The 20895-nt window shown below is 40.3% G+C and overlaps 1 protein-coding gene across 1 annotated transcript in view; it reads right to left on the bottom strand.

The window, feature by feature from the left end:
- PHACTR1 (phosphatase and actin regulator 1) overlaps positions 1-20895 on the bottom strand; it is a 294715-nt gene that overhangs the window by 57531 nt on the left and 216289 nt on the right. The window contains exons 7-8 of the mRNA XM_041413189.1: positions 13337-13417; positions 6490-6669 (exon numbers count right to left, since the gene is read on the bottom strand). Of these exons, the coding sequence (XP_041269123.1) occupies positions 6490-6669; positions 13337-13417 (261 nt within the window). The remainder of the gene's footprint in view (positions 1-6489; positions 6670-13336; positions 13418-20895) is intronic.

A 20895-nucleotide genomic window follows, 5' to 3' on the forward strand; every position in this document is an offset into this window, starting at 1 on the left:
AAGTTATCAAAAAGGTGACACTCTTCAGTGCTGTCAGGTGGGAGGAGGAAAGACAGTGGAAAAAAGTGAAACAAAAGAAGTTCAAGACTGGATTATAAGGAAAGTGTCTTCCCTGCCATGAGAAGAGGCAGTTAGTGGAGCAGGTTTATCCAGACAGGCTGTACAGCTGGCATCCTCTGAAGTTTTCAAGACCCAGCTGGTCAAAGGTCTGAGCAACTTGGTCTGATCCCATACTTGGCTCTGTTTTGAGCAGGAGGTTGGATTAAAGGTCTGCTCAGGTTTTTCTTCACTTGAATGACCTTATACTGTGACCTTTGCTGTACTACATAAAACTACAAGTAATACAGCTTGTCATAAAGTTAATGAGATACTCTTTAAATCTTTCCAAGTAATTAATTATGTAAAAAAATGTGCAAAAACTCTCCAAAACTAACAAACAGTGCAAAAACCAGTGTGGCCTGTTGAGGTAGCTCCATGGGGCGATGTGCCTGATATTTACTGGCACCATTTGGACAAGTAGCATTTGCTTTTTCAGGCCTTCTCTCCTGTAATCACTTGTGCCTAACTGGTGGGAGTCTCTTTTCTTGTTTCAATGAGTTTTTCACAAGTCAAAAACTGTTGTCAAAGGTTTGCCATGCATCTCCTGCTGACCATGGCAAGATCTGCAGTCATGTCTTCTGGGGAAAATTTGAGACAGAAATTCTTTGCTGTTCTTCTGTAGCACATATGCCTTCAAGATTCAGATTGAATTTGAAGAACAAAAGCAAGTCATGATTAGCCCTAAAGGTTGAAAAGTATAGCTCTGCACAAATTCCTGTGCAGGGCCTTGAAAAGGGTTTCAAAGACAAGAAGATTTCCTGATGTCTGTATGCGATAGGTACTCCTCTCCAGGAAGAAGCACAGAGAGGAATTATAGAGGAAGAAACTGCACCAGGACCCAGTTTCCATGAGAACCCAGTGAAGGAGAACTGCTTTTGCTCTGCTGCTTCTCCCTTGACACACAGTGAGAGAACTGTCCATTGTCTCCATGTGAATGTAACTCTCTTCCTGAATGGAGCCTTCCAGAGCTGGCAGCTGGAGGTATAATCACTGCGGAGGAAGCTTCTGGATTATGTTTTGGGTTCATCAACAGAGGAGTCTTCTGATATATATGTGACTACTGCATTATAAAATACTCCAGAGTATTTATTGAACAAATTGTAGTCACAAAAACTTTTACAAAGCTGTCACTAATAACCAGCTGTATTGTGGCAAGGCACCGGGACTCCAGGCATTCCTGTTCTCAAACCTCATTCTTGTCTTGTCTGCATTGTCAGAAGCAACTTTTGAGGACTTTAAATATTGTGTACCTATTAAATGTTTACCTCTAATTATAAATTAGTTGTGACTCTACACAGACATAACTAGAAAGCACAATATCAGAAATAAAAACGTGCTTCATGTCTCTTCAAAATCTTGAATGAAAAAAGCAAAAGAATGCAAAAAGCTTAAATGAAATAGATAAGTGGCCAGATATAACCAAAGCTACATCCTATTCTAATATTAGGCTGAATTTTGGCTCAAGCAGACTCAGGTGCTCCTAAGTGGCACATATTTTGTTCTCTGGTGTTTTAGGAACTTTGTGTGTTACTGGTGCTTCAGCTGAAAAATATCTAATTAATTTCAGAAAGCATTATCTGCGCTAGTGAAAATTAACAGCTTAATGAATCAAGATCAAAGGGAACTTTCCAACACTGGGGTCTATCAAGTCAGACATGCCTAGTCTTCCTCTCACTTGACCATTAAAGATTTTATGTTAAGCTGGGGACTTGAACACCAGAACCCCAATTAAATTTGGTCCTAGGTGATTATTTCAACTCTTCCTAAATTTTCGGTGAAGGAAGTTGAAGTGTCCTAAATGCCTGGGTTCTGCACGTGAATATCAGAGAAATAAAACAATGAAAGAAATTCTATCTTGTGAACATTGTCTAATACTGATCAGCCTAATGCTAATCATGTTTGAAAACCAGTAGATGGCTCACCAGGTGGTGACCGGCCAACAGGACATATGGAGAAGTGAAACAGCAGTAACAAAACAGTTAAGGTTTGTGTTTTTCTCCTGGAGTTGCTCGTCTTCTAAGGCTATGCGTGCACTTCCATCCCAGTGCTGTGACAAGGATGTTCCCTGTGGAGACAGCACCATCAAGACCACAGGACATGGCGTGAGGAAAAGCATGGAGCATCTTCTGCAGCGGTGTTGGTACCACTCCCAGTGGCTGCCCTGCAGTCTGCTCTTGGCTCCAGCCCTGTTTCTGTACTGTGCCATCCCTACAGAGCCTCAGCCTTGAGAAGAAGCATGCCAAGGCTGTGTGATTTATATTTGCTGAAGGCAATTCTCCCTTCCTTCCACCTTTAAAATGGAATTTTTTTTTTTTGTTTCATTCTCCACAAAATTAAATGTGCTCTTATGTATTTATTTAGGTCCACTCTTTTATGTGCATTTCTTATCAATTGAAAGGCCAATCTTTGTCTTGGCACAGGTGGATAGATATTTGAGATGGCTCAAAATGCTTTCAGAGGAAAGGAATGTTTCTTTTCCATTTCTGAAACCTGTAATGAGCTCTTTGTCAATCCCTGCAAGTCAGTCTGCATAACTTTTTGAAGAACTTTGGAATATTTTCACAGCAAGAGGTGGTCTGACTTTTTTCCCTCAAGGTTTGTATTTAGAATATTTTTCCTTTCTTTTTTTTGCCTCTGACCATGTCTGTAGTGATTTGTTAATACATGTTTGTACAAAACATGTTTCTGTTAAATAGATACACTTATATACACATATACATGCGCATATATATATATATATATATATATATATATATATATACAGAAGTTGAGTTGCTTCTGCCTTTTTACATGTGTACCTGAACCCTTCACAGGATCACATCTCCTCTCATAGTCTCTTCAACAGAGCTATCAGACCATTAAACCTTGTCACTCTCCACTAGCCATGCCTGGTATGTCTTAATTTGTCCTTCAACCTTCTCAAACATTATTCAGTAGAAAAATGTGTATGCAGCAAGAAATGAAAAGTTTTCATTTTGAATGCCAGAATTCAGATTTTGCTTGTTTTCTCACTCACAAGTGGAGGATGTCTCTGGAGTAATTAGAAAAAGAATAGCATTAATTCTGCTTCTCACTGAGGAGGATGCTTCATTAGGATTGATTGCTCATTTCCAAAGATTGTACATGGCTAATATAATTACCTCTGGAGAACACAAGGCACTGAGCAACACTTATATCCTTTGGACCACCAAAGTAAATGGACCCTTTAGAACAAGCTGAATACTTTTATTTATAAGGAACATATAAGTGAGAGTTTCAGTTCCAGCAGGAATACCGTCAATTAAATTATGGCTCTATGACTAAATTTGAGTCTCTGTTCTTTACCCTGAAGGTTTTGTATATGCATGTACAAGAGTCTATCTATATGCACATACAAGACTTTATATAGGACTAGATGAGACATCACTGAAGGCCACCACAAGAGGCCACACCAGAGGAGTCACAGTTCTGTTTCACTTTCATTGGAAAGTCATCACCATCAAGCCACTCACTTATGCTGATAACTTGAGCTTGATTCTACTTCACACAAAATTTGTAGCTGCAAAAAAAAAAACCTACTCCAGAAGCCCCCATCCTTTGATTCTTCTGTTATCTCTTACAAAAGAATGGCTTATGAATCAAGGACCTGAGTTTTTTCCCTATGCGATTCCTATACTTTTATTTCTTCCATGTTGGCCTCATTTCTGAACAACTTCATGTAATTGGGACAGAGTTTTATGGGAGATCATAGGAAGCTGGTTTTGTCCTTAGGTGAAGCCATGAATACTGCTACCTGGCCTTGCAGGCTGCAGGACTGCCCATTCAGTTTGTAGCAAAGGCCAAAATATTAACCATTATGTGCAGATTTTGGCAGGTAAGAAAGTAAAGAGGTTTCACATAAAATGCACAAAACTATACAGGACAAAAAAGTGTGGTCATCCAAACAGAAACATGAAGAGACTACGTAGAGATGAGAGAAAACGAGAACATGTTCTTTTCTAATGAGAACTTTCCTGATATAGATATTAAACCTGAATAAAATCAGCATTAACTGTCTGGAAAAAAAAATCTACAATATATAAATGTGGGCAGAGCACTTCTCACATCAGTTCTGAAAATACCAGGGCAGGATTAACACAAGATCAACCCAGGGGAAGACTGGTAGCTGCCCCACTACAAAGATGAACCACACCTCATATTCAACTCAGGATTTTGAGGTGCTGCCTGGCGTGCAGCAGCTGCAGTTATGAGCAGACTGTTCAAAAGGCGCAGGCAAGCGTTTAGGGAATCTATTTTGGTCAGCATAAATATAGCCATCCTTTGCTTCAGCAGTCAACGTGAGAGACTGGGAGGAGGAGACACACCCATCCTCCTTCCACATTCACCTAGAACTTTGAATCCCAAAGAGCCTGGACACTTGTGAAAACATATGGAACACAAAACAGAGCCTGTGTTCTTTACTGCTGCTACCTTCCATGCAGTGAGAGCTAAACTGCAACATAAAGCACACAGGGACATCAAAATCCTGGTCACTGGGAATTGGAGCTGGACTCACCAGTGGGAGGGGAATAGTCAGAGCAGGGGTGGAAAGGAGGAGCAGTTTGGCAGACGATGTTAAGTACTGAGGCAAAATGGCAAGAAGTTCTGGGACATAATTACCTGTGTAAGGATCGGGGACAAGTCAAAGACAAACATATGGAAAGATACAGGTTGTGTGGAGGCGGACCTGCCCACATGGCAGTTGAGGGGACAAGCAACAAACGACAAAAGGAGAAATCAAAACTCTCCCTTTCCTCTCATCTCTCACGCCTTTCCTCATTAAGGACATTTAAAGATATCCTAGTATTTTTCTGAAACTTCCTTTCCCATCAAAGCACATCCTGCAATTTCAGTGGTGATGGTAAGTCTTGATGAATAAGAGTGAGGAGGGTTAGGAAATACCACAGCAGTCTTAGGCAATTACAGCTGGGAGGGGAAGTGCCCCTGGAGCAACCTTGATGAGGGTGCAGTCTGAAGATTTCGTGATCCCTGCCCTAGGTACAGCACGTACATCACCAGCACACACAACAAGTGCAAACAGCATTACAGAAAGAGGAAGAACATTGAGAACCTTGCTACAAAGGTGGCTTTTCCTGTAAGGGAAACGGTGGGGCTGAGGGTCCGGGAATACCTACTTACCAGTTAAGTGGCTGGCAATCCTGGCAATAGGTTTAGGAGGCAGGGCAGGGGGCTGTTTGAGGAGGGACAACTGTTTCACGGGGGTGTCCTCATGGTCTCCAGGGAAAGCGGCAGATTTTTTGGGGGGAAGTAGCAGGACTGGCTTAGCTGTAGGATCTTGGGACAGGAGGACTCCGGATTCATTGGATGTGGGGCTCTCTTCAGACACTGGAGGACACAACCACATCATAGACGCAACAACGTTACGAGCAAAGCAGCAGCAGATACAGCCGAAGTCAGACAAGAAAAGCAGCACAGCAATGCAGATTAGGAATGACTCGTAGATTTCACTCAAACATTGTATAACATAGAAAGGAGGAAAGAAGGAAAGAAAGAAAGTAAAAGAGAAAGAGTAACACACATCTACACAACAGTCAAATTTCCCATTACTTCTGACAGAAGCCAGCTCCCCCATGTCAGGCTGGGATGTACTCCCACATCTGGAACACAAATCAGGCTTTATAATGTCACGTCTGGGATGGTCTGCCACCACAGCTTGCCTAGGACCAGATATGTTAACAGGTGGTCTGTAAACTTACCCTGAAAAAAGTAAAAAGCACCTCACAGGGCCTACTCTCTTTTGAAAAGGCTGCATAGCTGCGCAAGATCATGGATGACAACTTCTACTGTTCACTTTTCCTCACCTGACCTTTGTCCACAACTCTCAGCAGCACAACCTGATGCAGAAAGAGGAGCTAACCTAGATGTAGAGCATTGCTGTCTCTCTGCAATGAAGAAGAGCAGTCAGCCTCACCCAGGGTAGGGCAGCTGACTGTGTTAGCTACTGACAGATGTGTGGTGTGAACACCACACAACACCATGTGGAAGGTAGAGGGCACGATGTTGTACCCCAGAGTTCAAAAGTGTTGTAAACTCTCTGCTCTAGAGCTCATCGGTACATCTGGGATGTAGACAGAGAGCTGGAAACGTACTTTTACATGTTCAGAAAGTGCAGGGGTTTTGCCTCACTCTGAGGGAGATTACTTGCTTAGAAGTAGAGGTTACTTCTACATCATGTCAGTCAAAATTTCTCGTGGAGCATTCAGTGACAATCTCTACACTGTCACTTCCTTCTACACCAGAAGACCTTCATTTTGACAAGGATTTCTCAGGGCTAAACACCAAATGTTAGAAGTCAAAAACTTGTTTCAAACAGTTTAGAGTATCTACACCATAACATAAAGAAGACGTTACCTGTCCCATCCATGATCTCTGTGGTTGGGAGCACCTCATACGAGCAGGGTTCCACAGATGCTGGGACTGACTCCAGTTCTGCTAGGGCTGGCAGGGACACCTGGCTGGAGCTCAGCCCAGAGCCCAGAGGCTGTCCATTCTCCAAAGCTCCTTCTTCATTTGGTATGGAAAGTTCCCCGTCTGTTCATAGTCGGAGGAAAGAAGAATGGCAAAAAAAGAGACATAAATAAAATGCAGATACAATTTTAAATTAAATCTATTTCCATTGGATTGTTTTCAAATGAGGAACCTGGACAGAGATCTTCGATATACACATACACTGGGTTTATGTGGAAAGGCATGGATAGCATGGGGTCTACATGGGTGACTTCTGTGAGTAGCTGCCAGAAGTTTCCCCCATGTCTGATGGAACCAATTCCAAGCTGGACCCACTGCTGGCCAAGGCTGAGCCTATCAGTGATGGTGGTAGCACCTCTGGGATAACAAATAATTTAAATCAAATACCTGTATTGATCTTTTGCTCTACCCCAGAATGGTCATTATGAACTGTGGTCTAAATTGGTTGATTCCTGACCAACCTTGACCCACACGGACATGCAGTACCATCCAATGCCAAAAAAAATATCTGTTTTCCCTCTCTCTGTTGAATCTGGGAAGTCAGGAATGATAGTAGGCTGTAACTAAAGAATATTAATACATACTGCATATAATATTTTAATATTAATAACAAGAATTATTAGCTTTCCCTACACCAACTTTTATGCTATAAAGGACACAAGCAAAATCACAAGGATATGTCCCTATTTTACATACAAATATCCACATTTTATGTAAGAAAGAGAATAATTTTTATATTTGCCTGATGTAAGGTCTTGATACTGGGATATATCAGATTCCATTTAGAAAGCCTGTTTTTACAGTTACTAATAATATATCCTCTATCTGAGCAAAATTTCTGTAACAGCAGCTGGCATTTTCTTTCCTATCAAATACCACTTCACATTAGAAATAATAAAGACCAGAAGAAAGGATTCAGATTATTCTCTATAGTGTCAACCTGCATGACTTTTATCTCCGAACTTGTTAAGCACAGCACTCTGGTACCTGGAGGCAATGACTACATGGATATCACAATTAGAGTTTTATAAAGCAAAGTGTTCAGCCTCTAGTTACAATTGGCAGCCTGAAAATTTAACTGAAATGTGACCTGTAAAACTAAAAACCAGCAGGCAAATATGCAGAACTTGATTTTAATAACCATTTAAATTACTTCTAAAAATGAAACTCAGGATTTCAGAATATGTTTTTAGATTTTTGGGCACCACTGATTAGCCATATTACTGCTCAATGTAATGAGTGGAGATGTACCTTGGTCAAATGAGTGCATATTTTCCCCTCATAGGGCTAACAAATCACTTTGAAAAACAATACTGAAAAGATAAAAAAGTCTCATTTTGGTGCTAGCATACAGCAATTAACAAGTCTGAAAATACATTAGCTGATAACTATTCAGAATTATGTTTCTGCCATTTAAAGCTTCTTTACAGTGAGTGAAGATGGTCTCCTATTTATTTTGAAATTATTATAAATACCAAGGTCTTGACTTTCTTAGTTTTGTTGGAGGCTTTTTGGAGACCCAGAGAGCTATTATGGTAGTGCAGTCACATCATACTAGACTGAAAACTGACCCATGGCTTTGAGAGATCAGCTGAGCTGGCTAAAAGGTGGCAATATGAATTAAAGCTAAAGGCTCGGGCCAAGTGTTTGTAGCACAGCCTCCTTTCTAATTGCTGTGGCCATTCTCTTCAAAGCTGTTTACTTCCCCAGGCAGCAAAAATCAAAAACCAATTCAGCCAGTATTTAAGCGGAACATTTTTTGACTTAGCTGTGTACTCTGTGCTGGCTCTGTCTCCCTTTTATAAAGAGACACACTTATATACATGTTTGGGATAAGGATTAATGTTCTCTCAGTTACCTGGTTTCATGAGAGTGCAACTGTTTCTTATGTAGAGCACCTGCTTCTTGAATGAAGGGCAGTGACTGTGTCCAGCAATATATTCATTCAGTGCATTAATTCAGACTAAATTTGACTGTAACTATGAGAAAAGTATGCATGACAAACTCAGTAATGTTTGCTTTTTGGAGGGATGACTACACATTCTTCATGAAGTGAGATGCCTATTGCAATATGCTGAGCATCTTGAAATCCTACTGTCTTAAGTGTGCTATGTACTTTTCAAGATATATTAGCATGATTCAAAAAAACAGCATTTGAATGACCCAAGAAGATTTACAATTGCAAAAAAAGTAAAATGTAAGATAAAATTTTGGCTTTTACCTTTTGTCATAATATTAAAGCATGGCATCTTTCTGTACTGACAGCATAACCGTTTTTAATCCTACATCTGAATATCTTTAATCGTGATTTAGAGTCTAAAGCTTGTCCTTGGATTTGAATGAAATCATCAGACATGGCACAGAATCATGACTGAAATATACACCCTAAATCAGGTATTGCTTAAAGAAGAGCTACCTGCAGAGTTGCTCAAGTACAGAAAACAGATCACAGATGAAAAAAAAATAATTTGTAGAGGAAAGAGCATCTCAGTGTGAATTAATCCTGCATCAGAGATATGCTTGACAACCAGATACAAAAGGTAAATTACTTATTATTTTCAAAGTATTAAAGCTATTCCAGTTGGCTGATATACAAATGAAAAGAATCCTGGTAATGCAATTAGTACATATATATGGATGAACTTATCTGTTTTCAGGAACTGGCTATGAGTTTAAAGTTAACTCTGCACAGTGATAACACATGTAATCTTTTGCCCTCAGACTTGCGAAATCCTTTGCTGTTTTCAGTGTCTGGTGCTACTTAGTGGAAAATGAGTTCCCCTTAGTCCATGAGCTTTAATAACACCAGCTGAGTGTGAAACTGGATGGGTCCATGAGGGAGTAGCTTGACCTCTGCAGCAAGAGAACACATGAAGGCCGCTCTCCTGTTTCTCAGGAGACTCTGCACAACTGAAGTCACGGAAGAAACAGGACCTCAGAGGAAACTCTCTTATGCAGAGGACTCTGCCCAGACACTTTGATTCACCTCATCCTGTGAAAACAACAGCGTGGAACGAAGGCCCAGAGATACATAGATGATGTTTTCAAAACCTGTGGCTTCTAAGCATGGTTTGTACTCCTGAACACACCTGCATCTTCTACTCTCAGGTACTTCTAAAACATTGCCTGGTGCGAAGCAGGCCACAGGGCATCACACCGACTGACACAAACCAGACCTATTGTTTGTCCCTCTGTTGTAGCTCTGCCTACCCTCTCACTGTGTCTTCTACTCTGAATACCTTGGACTACGCAACTTTTTGCATACCTGAAAAGTGCCACGCCCATGCATTCCTTCTACAGAAGACTGGCTACGGAAGTCAAAACAGATAAGTTGAAATCTTGGGTTAATTTTTGGATTGGGTTATCTCCTTCAATATTTGTCTGATTTCAACTAGACTGTCCAAGCAAGAAATTCTTGATAATAAAGACTAGGAAGGGCAGAGTAAAATTCATTGTCATTCTCTGCCATGATCCCAAGGGTGGGGAATGGAAAATTGAGTGTTCTTGCATGTGGTCAAGACCTGCCCCTGCCCTTGGTGGCTACCTTAGAACAGTAGCTGGAATCCTGCACAACTTCAGCACCTAAGCAGACCCCTGATTTTGTGGGATCCCATGGAGTTTGAGACAGGCTACTTCTGGAGGAGTTCAAAACTTTTCAATTTCACTGCAGCACAACTGTCTCTCCAGTGGCTGCCATGCCTTCCTGCTGCTTTACCAAAGCCACTTCTTCAAGTTGGTCCTCACACACTGTGAAAAAGTCTGCTTCAGTGCATAAGTGCAACATGTCTGAATCCTGTCAGGACTTAGGTTACCTGAAATTTAAGTTTAAATCCCTAATTTTAATTAGATAGAGCATATTAAAATACAAGAATATAAAAGATGAATACTGCCCTTGATTCCTTGAAAACCCACTGCACCATTGCCTTTGGAGTAAGTAATTGGTTCACACTCATATTCAGAAATTTCTCACTACAGGCAATCTCATCTACATTCAGAAAGAAGAAGAGGTATCAAAATACTACAAGTAGATTTGGTTCTTTGACCAGCAGCATGAAACAGTGGGCAGTTCTAATGACAGATGTTTTTGGGATGGTTACACCCTCATGTGGAAATCAAGGTCTGCACTTATGCGTAGGAGCGATGGCAAAAATATGAGTTCTTCCAAATGTTGAGGTATGTTCTGTGATGCAGGTGGAAGAGGTGTTTTTAACCTCTCAAGACTATCTGCCCACAAATTATAAGAACAGCAGGAGCTTAATCAGATACTTCTTCAACTTATTTTTTTCCAAAAGTACAAAGTATTGGAAAAAATTATAGCTTTTGCCTACATTTTTAGAATACTCAAGTCACAGAGCCCTGCAAAGGGAAGATAACAGAAACTGATTCTGTCACAAGTTTGTCCCTTAGCAAGGAAAGAGCTCTCTGCAGTTCAGTCAGGAGCAGCTTCAGGTGACTAATTTAAGTGTGGGGGTCACTGAAATGATAACAGCATTTCTTGTTTTCCAAATATAGCAGCTGGACTGCAGTGACTCTCCTATGTGTGACTACTGTGACTTACTGCACTCTGATAATTTTCACCTGCTGGGTGACACAAAGTCCTCTGAAAAGCCAGCAAATCCTGAAGCAAACAGGTCAGAGCATCACTTTAAACAGCAGGCAAACAAACCAGCTAATTATGCTTTTCTTCAATGTAGAAGATATGACAAAACCAACATTAAGCACAAGGCAAAAATTATTCTTCTTGGATCATCTGTCTGCACTGTTTCCTTTGATTGGTATGGGTTTTTAAAGAAAGAAAAAGCCAAAATTACTCATCTGCTTTGCCTACCTTTTAGGCAAGGGAGACAAAGAGATTTACACCTACTTCTGTGCAAGACGCCTCTTGGCATGGAAGGAGCTACCACAATCAAATAAAGCATTCTGCTAGGAAATGCTAAAGGTCTGTTGTTTTCTTGAAGGATTAGAGGTTACCTAACAGGAATTACAAAGAAAATGTAACTTCCACTTAAGGTTGTCAATGAAATAAATCCTTCATTAGAATTACTCTCAGATTATTACACCACTGAAGGAAATAATGCTTTTGCTCTACACATCTTGCCTTTTTCATATCCTTGTATCGTCATAGCTGTTTGAGTACTGCTGCTATTCTTGTGTATTATCACCTTCTTCTCGGCCCTGCCCCTTTCTTTTCATATCAGCTTTGTAAAGGTGAAAAATCATTATAAAGAGCAATTAATTTATTTCTTTCAAATACCTACAGACAACTTAAAATCTGATTCACAAGATGACACAGAAGTTTATAAATGACATCATTATTTCATCAAAAGAAAAAAACAACCTGTAGTGCTTTGGTAGCAACAGAAGAGGAATCTCCCCAAGTTTCAACACGGAAGGAGGAGTCAGACTTTACAGAAAGGATTTTTCCTGGGGAGACCTTTAGGTTTATGTAGGGATGGTTCAGAGAGTGGCTACATGTGGGATGTGAGGCAGGGATGAAGGAGGTCACACCTGGGACAGAGGTGTGACTGAATGCTGCCTTCTGAGCTGGCTGAAGCACTCCTCACTTGGTGTGACAGCCTGGACCACACCTCACTGGCTGCGGGTCCGATCTGAGTCACACTAAAAATGTGGACAACACAAAGCAGTGAGAAGGGCAAGCCTATTGACATGAGGTGTTTTTACTCTCAAGTTGCACCTAGGTTGGTCTATAAGCCAGCAGGTTATAGTGAGAGCACACTACAACACATAACTGGTGGAAATTCTAACATTTAATGATAAATTCTAACATTTCTGCTGCTGTTTGTTTTTAACTTAAAAAATTAGCAGCCTGGGTTAGTAAATTTTAAAATTCCTAATAAGCTAGAGTAAAAATTAGGTAGCAGATTTAAATGCTCCTGAATTTATGAAGTAGGTTATAGTTCTAATATCTGTGAAAATTTCTAATTTCTGTTGATTTCTACCAGAGTTTGTACTGCTATTGTAAAAAACCTTTAGACTTCAAATTAAGGAGGCTTTAAAGCATATGCATAAGTTATATTGTGATTAAGAAGTATCATTATTATGTCTTTATATAATTTGTTGAATTAATTGCCTTAGTAATTGACAAGGGAAGCAGCAAAACAAATGCAAGATGCACTCAAATACTGACATATATGTAACAGATGTCAACTACGTATTGTGTTACCGGTGTAAAACAAGGATGTTTGTAATACAATGGCATTTTGCATAAACAAGACATTACAAACTCAACAAATTAATTATCCTGAACAAGGAATTATCTCTTCTGAGCTGTTTCAAGGGAAAGTACATTGTTCTGTGCTCATCAGGATCCAAAACCTTTAAATGTTTCCCTTTTCCACAACAGTTAATCCCAAAGTGACTCAACCAGACAACGGCAATACACAGAGGCACAAACCCACTACATTTCTCCACAGGCTGGATGCTTTGCTCTTTTGCAGTCAGTGACTACTGTATATTGCTGTGATTTTTATTTCTATTGCTTTACTTTTCTGATTAGTTTTCATTTTTATTTGCTAAGTAACTACTGCATATATCCAACAGAGAGGGCCAGACCATGGCAAAGTCAACAGAATTGTTTAGAGATCTTATTTTGCACAGTCTTGCAATTCAGAACTCTCTATTCCCAGTTCCTAATGTTACAATTATGTAATGTCTGGCCATAAAACCATACAGTATATCAATTTACTGTTGTGAAAAGAAAAACACTTACCTTTATCAAAAATTTCTTTCAGCACTCCTCGTTTTATAAGCTCCTCTCTGCTTTGCCTCATTGACATTTTTCTTTCCAGAGCTGTAAGCAAAGGATAGGGATCAATATAAATATAAAAGAAGGGAAAATATTGTTTTAAAAGACTCCATGCATTGTAAAGCCATTTAAAAATGCTTTTTCTCCTCTTCAAGTCAGTGGCAGTTCAGCATCTTGAAATAAAGGCTACTGATAATCCAGAGAATGTCTGCTACTGTAGTGTGGCTGTTATGGACAGAAATGGTGGCAGGCTGACTGATTTGAGGGCATGTCTGCACAGCCATTGCTTGATTTTGACACATAAACCAAACATTTCTGATTTCCATGGAGAATTAGAGACAGCAAAGGGAGAAAAAAGAAATTACTGGAAGTAATAAGTAGAGAAGTAAAGAAGCTGGAGAGGGAAAGTTAAGAAAGAAGGCAACACAAAGGCTCAAACCAAGGAAAGATGTGGCAACAGAACATGCCCACGGACTGTGTCCAGACTGTGGAAAAGAATGAAAGCCAAGGCTTTTTTGCCACTTGTTCCATTGAGGGCAGGTTATGGTGTTTCAGACAGTGCAAAAAATGAGCTGTTTAATAGAGCCTTCTCTTCCCTGGAGGAGTGGTTTCCCCTAAAGAGATGCAAAGGAGGGAAACTCCAAGAGAGCCACCGCAATTTACACCAGATCTGAACAGCTCAAGTTCTGTATTGGCTGCTTGGAGACCATGGTCACTGAGGCAGCAAAATGACAGATAGAAAATACATGTTTCTTTAGTGCAGTAGTAATTAAAACAATGTCCAATTAACTGAAACACCACAAAGGACACACACAGGCAAAGAGCTGAAAGCCAGCAAGCCGGGGGCTCAAGAAGTGATGTGAAGGAGTGGCTGTGACTGAACCCATGCTCCATAAGAAACAAGCCTGTGCCTGCCAAAAAAGAGGCACAGTCAAGGGCAAATGGCTTCTGCCATATGCTCCTCCATCAGACCCAGCCCTGATGCACGTACACACAAACGAACTGGGACTTAGCATCCTCAGCCTGCCCCAGGCAGATTTAAAGCAAAAGAGGCTTGGAAACACCCTCTTCTCCCCTGAAAACAGGAAGTTGCAACCTTTCTTGGTACTGCTCTGTGTTGACTCTTCCCGCAGGGACTCATATATCTGGTGAATTAGCTATGCTCATACTGGCACACTGTCCTTATTGCAACTTATTTGCTGCCAGATACTTACAGCTAATATGAACAAGGCCAGCTCGGCTTCACTTTTCTTCACAGGATAAATACAGGCTTCCCTGTTTTTAAAATCAGTTTTGAGCATGTATTCTTTGGGGCAAAGATGACCAACATGTACAGACAGAAGCTAATTAAAAACCCTGGTCTCTCCAGGGAGAGACACTCTCTGAACTTCAGTGTGGATGAGAATTAAAGGCAGGTCCCTTTGCTGAAGCACAAGACCCCATACCCATTAACCAGCTACATGGTGCAGTTTGATTTTGGAGGTTGTTAACCTAACACAGCAATTTCTAGAGTGCTTTACACCCATTTGAAGAAGTGCTTTAGGCACCTCAACTGACTTGCAATGAAACACTGATTTCTAAGTTTCTAATATGCTTTTGAAAAGATAGCCCCAACTATAAAACTGTGGAGTCACACTGCAGACTGCTCCTCGAGCTGCCTTTTCCTTATGCTGAAACGGTCTTGTTCTGGCACAGCATTTAAAGCTTTTTCCTGTTCCTCCTTAAGAATAGCTGCTCTCAGACCTTCCAAGAAAAGACAGAACAAGCTGCAACTAATTCCTGAGCCTTCTTCCACTAAAGAAATTGTTAAAACTCTGACTGAGTTTAATGAGCAATTTGGTGGCACCCAGAACCTTTTTCAATAGGTCTCAAAAAGTGTAATTTTCTGTTAGAATAAGCAGCAAACTGAACTTATTCTTCAGTGGGAAACCAAGCTGGGTGAATCGGCAGCAAAGCAGCAGTTTCTGCATATAGACAGCAGCACTGCACACAGAACAAAGACACAGGCAAATTCTATTTCTGCACTCTATCTGTACACAGATAGCTAAATAACAGATCCACATTTTGCACACAAATTCACTGGCATCCACCTGGGTGCTCTGTCTCACCCTCCTGCCCAGTCAAGAGCTGGTTATGCAAGGTAGCAGCATTAATACCGACTTCATGGCTAGGAGGTCCCACCTCATTATCATAGTACTGGTAAGAAACACAGTCATTTTGCAGACTAGAATTAAGGCTTTTGGGGAATCAGGCACTAAAAAGGGCTTTCAGGACATTTAGAAGAAGTGCAGGAGTGTCTCTTCCAAACCAATTGCTGAGGAACACCCACCGGTAGTGACCAAGACTTCTCAAAGTAGTGGACTTTTTGCAGTTGTAGAATTTCAAAGATAGAATATATATATTTGGAAGACTATATAAATTTCTCAGATATTCCCTGCTGTGCTGCTGTCCCGAGTTTCTCTACTCCCTCGGGCAGGGAGGTGGTGAACCTTTTTTAACTCCAGGTGCACCAGCCAAGCAGGGGCCACAAGCCAGGAATACAGCAGCTTATAAAGGGGGTGTAAACACGACACATTGACCAATGAGGAAGGACTGGGGAGTGAACAAACTCGTGAGAAACATGCCGGCTAGCCAGTAGGGAATGTGACAGGGAGGGATCCTTGTTCCCGATCCAATCACCCACCGAAGAAAGGAGAACTTTCTGGAATATGGGAAGGAGACAGTGGGTGATGGACAGAACTTGGGGAGGGATTGACAGAGGGTAACCAGGGAAACAGGGGAGGAGAGAACGAATTGACACTCTCAGAGAGAGAGGTTCCAGGGGAGGGGGAGAGGGGGATCCCAGGACCGAACCATTATAGCTTTAGGGGGTAACAGAACACACCAAATGAATCCTGCAACACAACAATTCCCTATTGTAATCTGCCTGTGTTCAAGAATGAAAAAACCCACAACCCTCGAGCTCAAGCTCAGACAAAACCAATTTTTTTCAGTTTCTAAATCCTTTCTAAGTAGGTACAGGACTTATAGTATTAATTATTTTCCTACTAAGCCAGTTTAATTAATAAGATATTTAGAGGAAGGGCATGCTGGGCTAAGAGCAGCACTGAATGATAACAGCTGTTATACTAAAACTGTGGAACATGCTGCCTTTCTTCAATACAAATCTTCCTCCCAAACAAGTGTTGTACATTTAAGTGCATAACCTCTTACACTACTGCTGATCAGATGGGAAAAAATATAAGCATTTAGACATAGAACTCATTAGGGTCTAACACCCTGAACAATGAAATGCTTTACTTGGTCTGGATTTCTCTCGCTAAGATTGCCAGTTCTTTTATGAAGGATTTTGTTTTCAAGCAGAAAGCTGGTACAAAATAAATTCATTCACTCTCCACTGAGAAGGAATCCATACACAGCAGTGGATAAATGTAAACCTTTGAAATAATCCTTGATTCATGACAACTGTGCAAATTCTGTGAGGGGAAAAAATGAATTATAATTAATATTTAAGAAAAGATGTACTACTTCATTAGTGATTTTCCTTGGTGATTAACCTCATTTTTTTTCATTTGTACAACCTTCCAGGAGATTAGAAATAAGCATTAAGCCCTCTTTATGGGATCTACTTATGCCAGAAACTAGTTACTGTAACAAATTCATCCACTCTACAAGAAACTCTCAGTTACTAGTTTATAGAAATGAGCCTATGTGTATTTTGTGGTAAAAGCGTACAGATTTTGCCAGTGTGCTCTGCAGTAAGCTGTTTCTTTGATGCTTTGATGAAGAAACAGTGGGAAATGTTTTTATTAATGTTTCTGAGCTGGTATTTTTGAACTCGTCCCTCAGGAGCAGCCCCCCTCTGCTGTTCAAGCAGAGTTTTTCTCTGTGGCAGACCCATTAAGATCAGTAAAGCCTTGACAGGGTCAGGAGAAGTTCCTGCCCCTCCACTCTGGAAATCAAACACAGTTTTGTCTTTATCCCTTTAACAGGCTGCTGTGCTCGTGATGGCAGTGCTTGTGGGCTGCTGCTCCAGCTGGGAAGGCGAAGCCCCGCGCTGCCTCTGAGCGCTTCTGCTGCTCCATTACCCAGCCAAAGCGGCATTTATGCAGCCACGACACGCAGCCTTTCCGTCCTCCCATCCTTCCCTCCAAGACTAAAACATCTCAGATGAACTATTCCAACCTGCATCTGTATCAGGCAATAATACATTAATAATAAATATTATTATACAAGATAATGATAAAGTGTCCTCCTTTGCAGCAATTGTCATGTTGCTGCTTAACCAAAGGGTGGACTAAATAAACAAGTCCTGCCCTTTTCATCTGACGACTGAAACTAAATCCCAATCTGTGCTGGCCAGTTGGATCTTAACCTTGCTTTTTTTCTGAGGTTGTCCTTGGCTTTTGTTTTAAAAAGCACTGGGGGATGTTTTGCATGAATTCTTCCTTTCAAAGGCCACTATAATTTTAATGATGATATTAGAAAGCAAAGGTTGTTATAGGATGAAGCTGAGAGCAGAAGCTTTCTGGTGCATCAATTATAGGAATCTGCTTTGCTAATAATTCAGATCTGAATAATTAGAAACAAGCAAACCAATTACTTTGCACAATGTTTAGATAAACAACCAACAATGTTTTCTTTATATTTATAAGGAAGGAAGGATTTTCAAATGTGATGGATTATGTATTAAAATATTACATCATCTTGGAATTTTCCCAACTATGTAGAGTTTCTTGGCAATCAAATGGAGCAGGATTCAGCTGATACAAATTTTTATGGTGTGCACTTCTGCCTCTGAGCTGGTCTCATATATTAAGAGCAAGTCTTGGGCATGATTAACCTCAGACGAATGTAAGAATCTAAACAAGATAGAGCTGGACCTTGGAAGTGCCTGTTAGCCTTCACTGACTGTAAAGGAAGCTAAGGGTGAGTAGCTGAGATAAAGATGTATAAAAATAGGGCTGAATATACTCCTGAAATCAAAATAGACTGAAGAGAGTAGTTTTAAGAAAAGAAGCACTGTTATAGATACAAGTCTTAGCTCCATTAATTTCAGGATTGTTTTAAAAACTGTGGCATGACACTCAGCACTGCTGCTGTGAGCTTGGGGTATGATCAATACCAAATCATAGCTTGGTTGAAATAACTGCATTGCTCTGCTCATTGCTAAATATAAATTTTGCTTGGCTTCAAACATGCATAGGTCTCTTGAAGCCTGAGGAAAGTGAAAATATTCCAAGAGGTTTCTGAATCTTTGAGATTTAAAGTTCCTTACAGAAGTTTTGAGCATCTCTAATATCAGCCTAGGTTTTCCTGCAAAAATACCAACTACAAAACCTAATTCAGACAGATTACTACCTAGAAAAGGTTGGGAGCCTCTTTTTGTTTGTGTGCCTACCCATGACATTCATTGTTGTGACTGTAGCCTAGCACTCCCATTCTATGAAATAAGTGAACATTTGAAGGAGAAAAATAGGCTGGTATAAAAGGTTAAGCTTGATTTTGAAAAGTGTCTCCAAATCAGCTGACCAAATAAACCTCTTCAGTATGTGAATCACTTGGAAAACTTCCGTGGCATGTGCTACGAGACAAACTAATAACACAGAAAAATCCCCCAGCATTGATGACACTAACGAGTAACTCAAAACACTCTTCAAGCAGACCTGGATCATCATTACAGGAGTGGAAAAGTGAGGTACAGACAAGCTGCAGCAACTTGGTGTGCCACCTGCTACATCAGTAGCAAAACAGCACCCGTTCTGTGACCACGGGCCAACACTCTAGGCTAGGAAATGACCCTTCTAGACTTAAAATTTGCTACTGTAATCAAGGCAAATAAAATAACAGGAAAAAGAGGCAAAAAAAAAAAATTAACATCCCCCCCCAATTAATTTCATTTTTATTTCATTTCCAGTCTTGCAAGTACAACTGAACTTATTTTAGATTGTGACTACGTAAAAACATAGAGAAGATGATGTCAGGGCATCTTGCTTCCACTCCAATTCAGACCAGCTCAAGACAATGGTCCATTTCCAGTTAGAAGCACTGGACTGGGAACATGATAAATCTCCATTTGTGACAGGTAAGCCTTTGAAATAACACAGTAAAAATATACACATTCCTTCGAGAGTACAGGATCAAATCTAAAATTCCTAGTTACTCACTGGAAGAGTTTAGGAGGTGAAACAGTTGGCACACCTGGTAACTACAGATAAAAATTCAATCTTCTCTTCCTTACTGATTGAGACAGAAAGTAAAACTGGGGAAGAAGTGGAAGCAGCCTTAAGAAAATTCTAGACTTTTACTGACCATTACTACACTGCCAGAGAACAAACTTGGGAGGTAAGTGGATGCAAAGTCAAATCTGCAAATACAGAATTGCAGAAGCAAATCAAAATACTGCAAACCACACAAAGTGAGATCACAATACAGTAACACAACTCAGAGCATGCAACCAGAAATTCAGCAAACACAAGGAATGGCAGAGAAGTTATATCTGAACAACTCTACCGTGATAGTTCTTAATTATTTTGAACCAAAGAAATCAGAAACCTAATCCAAGAACAGATGAATGTATTTTTTTCATACAGAAGGACTTTAAAAAAATCAATCAAAAGAAGGTGTCTTCCTAGGAAAAGAAGTACACTTCAAGTTAGATCCAAAGAAACCCAGCATAATGGATTTCACAGGCCAAGCTGAGAGAGCCTGGCATGAAAGCAGGAGATAAAACAAGAAATCTTAACAAACATAACAAAAGCTGTGTGTTTAAAAAAAAAAAATCCTAAGAAAGCAGATTTGAAAAGAAAACAAGATTGTAGACACCTTGAGAAAAATGTTACTACCCTCAGCTACCCAGCTAATAAACAGAACTCCACTGTCTCAGCGAACTGTGATAATCTATCAAAACGATTTTTGAAAGACTGGCATTTTTATACCTTTTATACATAATTGCTTTTCTAGTCACACTTGAGAAGTTAGGGAGAAATTCAGAAAGCAGATCAGAATACTGAAATATGAAGAAAATACATTTCTTCTGTTCTTCTGCCTGAATTGCTGCACAGTGTTTTCATGAGTTCCTAGGTAGCACTAGGTCAAGAACTGGAAAGCTGAGCCAGCAACAGGTATTGCTTTCCACAGCTTAGTGAAAAAGGAGATTCTGTATTTTAATTAAAGAAATTTGCAACAAGGTAACATAGCCTATCTTAATGTACACCTGCTCTGCAAATACAGTGGGAGTGCGGAGTAGAAAGCCATAACCTGGCACTCAAAAGACTTCTTAATTTAGGCATCAAAAACAGTAGTGAGGGGGTGGTACTGGCTTATTAGAAAGCTTCTGTCCAAGCAAGAAACCTGGCAGGCTAGAACAGCCCCTGCTTATGTCCACACTGCTACCAGCACCCTATATAGCTATAGCTGGGCTAAAGATAATTTATCATAGTGATCACCACCACAGTTCTTACTGCAACGAGGTTATCTCCTAAGCACCAGCAAAAGGCACCTGATGCAATCCTTATTGTAGG

This window comes from Onychostruthus taczanowskii, unplaced genomic scaffold (genome assembly GCF_017590055.1).
Source record: "Onychostruthus taczanowskii isolate IOZ18803 unplaced genomic scaffold, ASM1759005v1 scaffold40, whole genome shotgun sequence".
NCBI lineage: Eukaryota > Metazoa > Chordata > Aves > Passeriformes > Passeridae > Onychostruthus > Onychostruthus taczanowskii.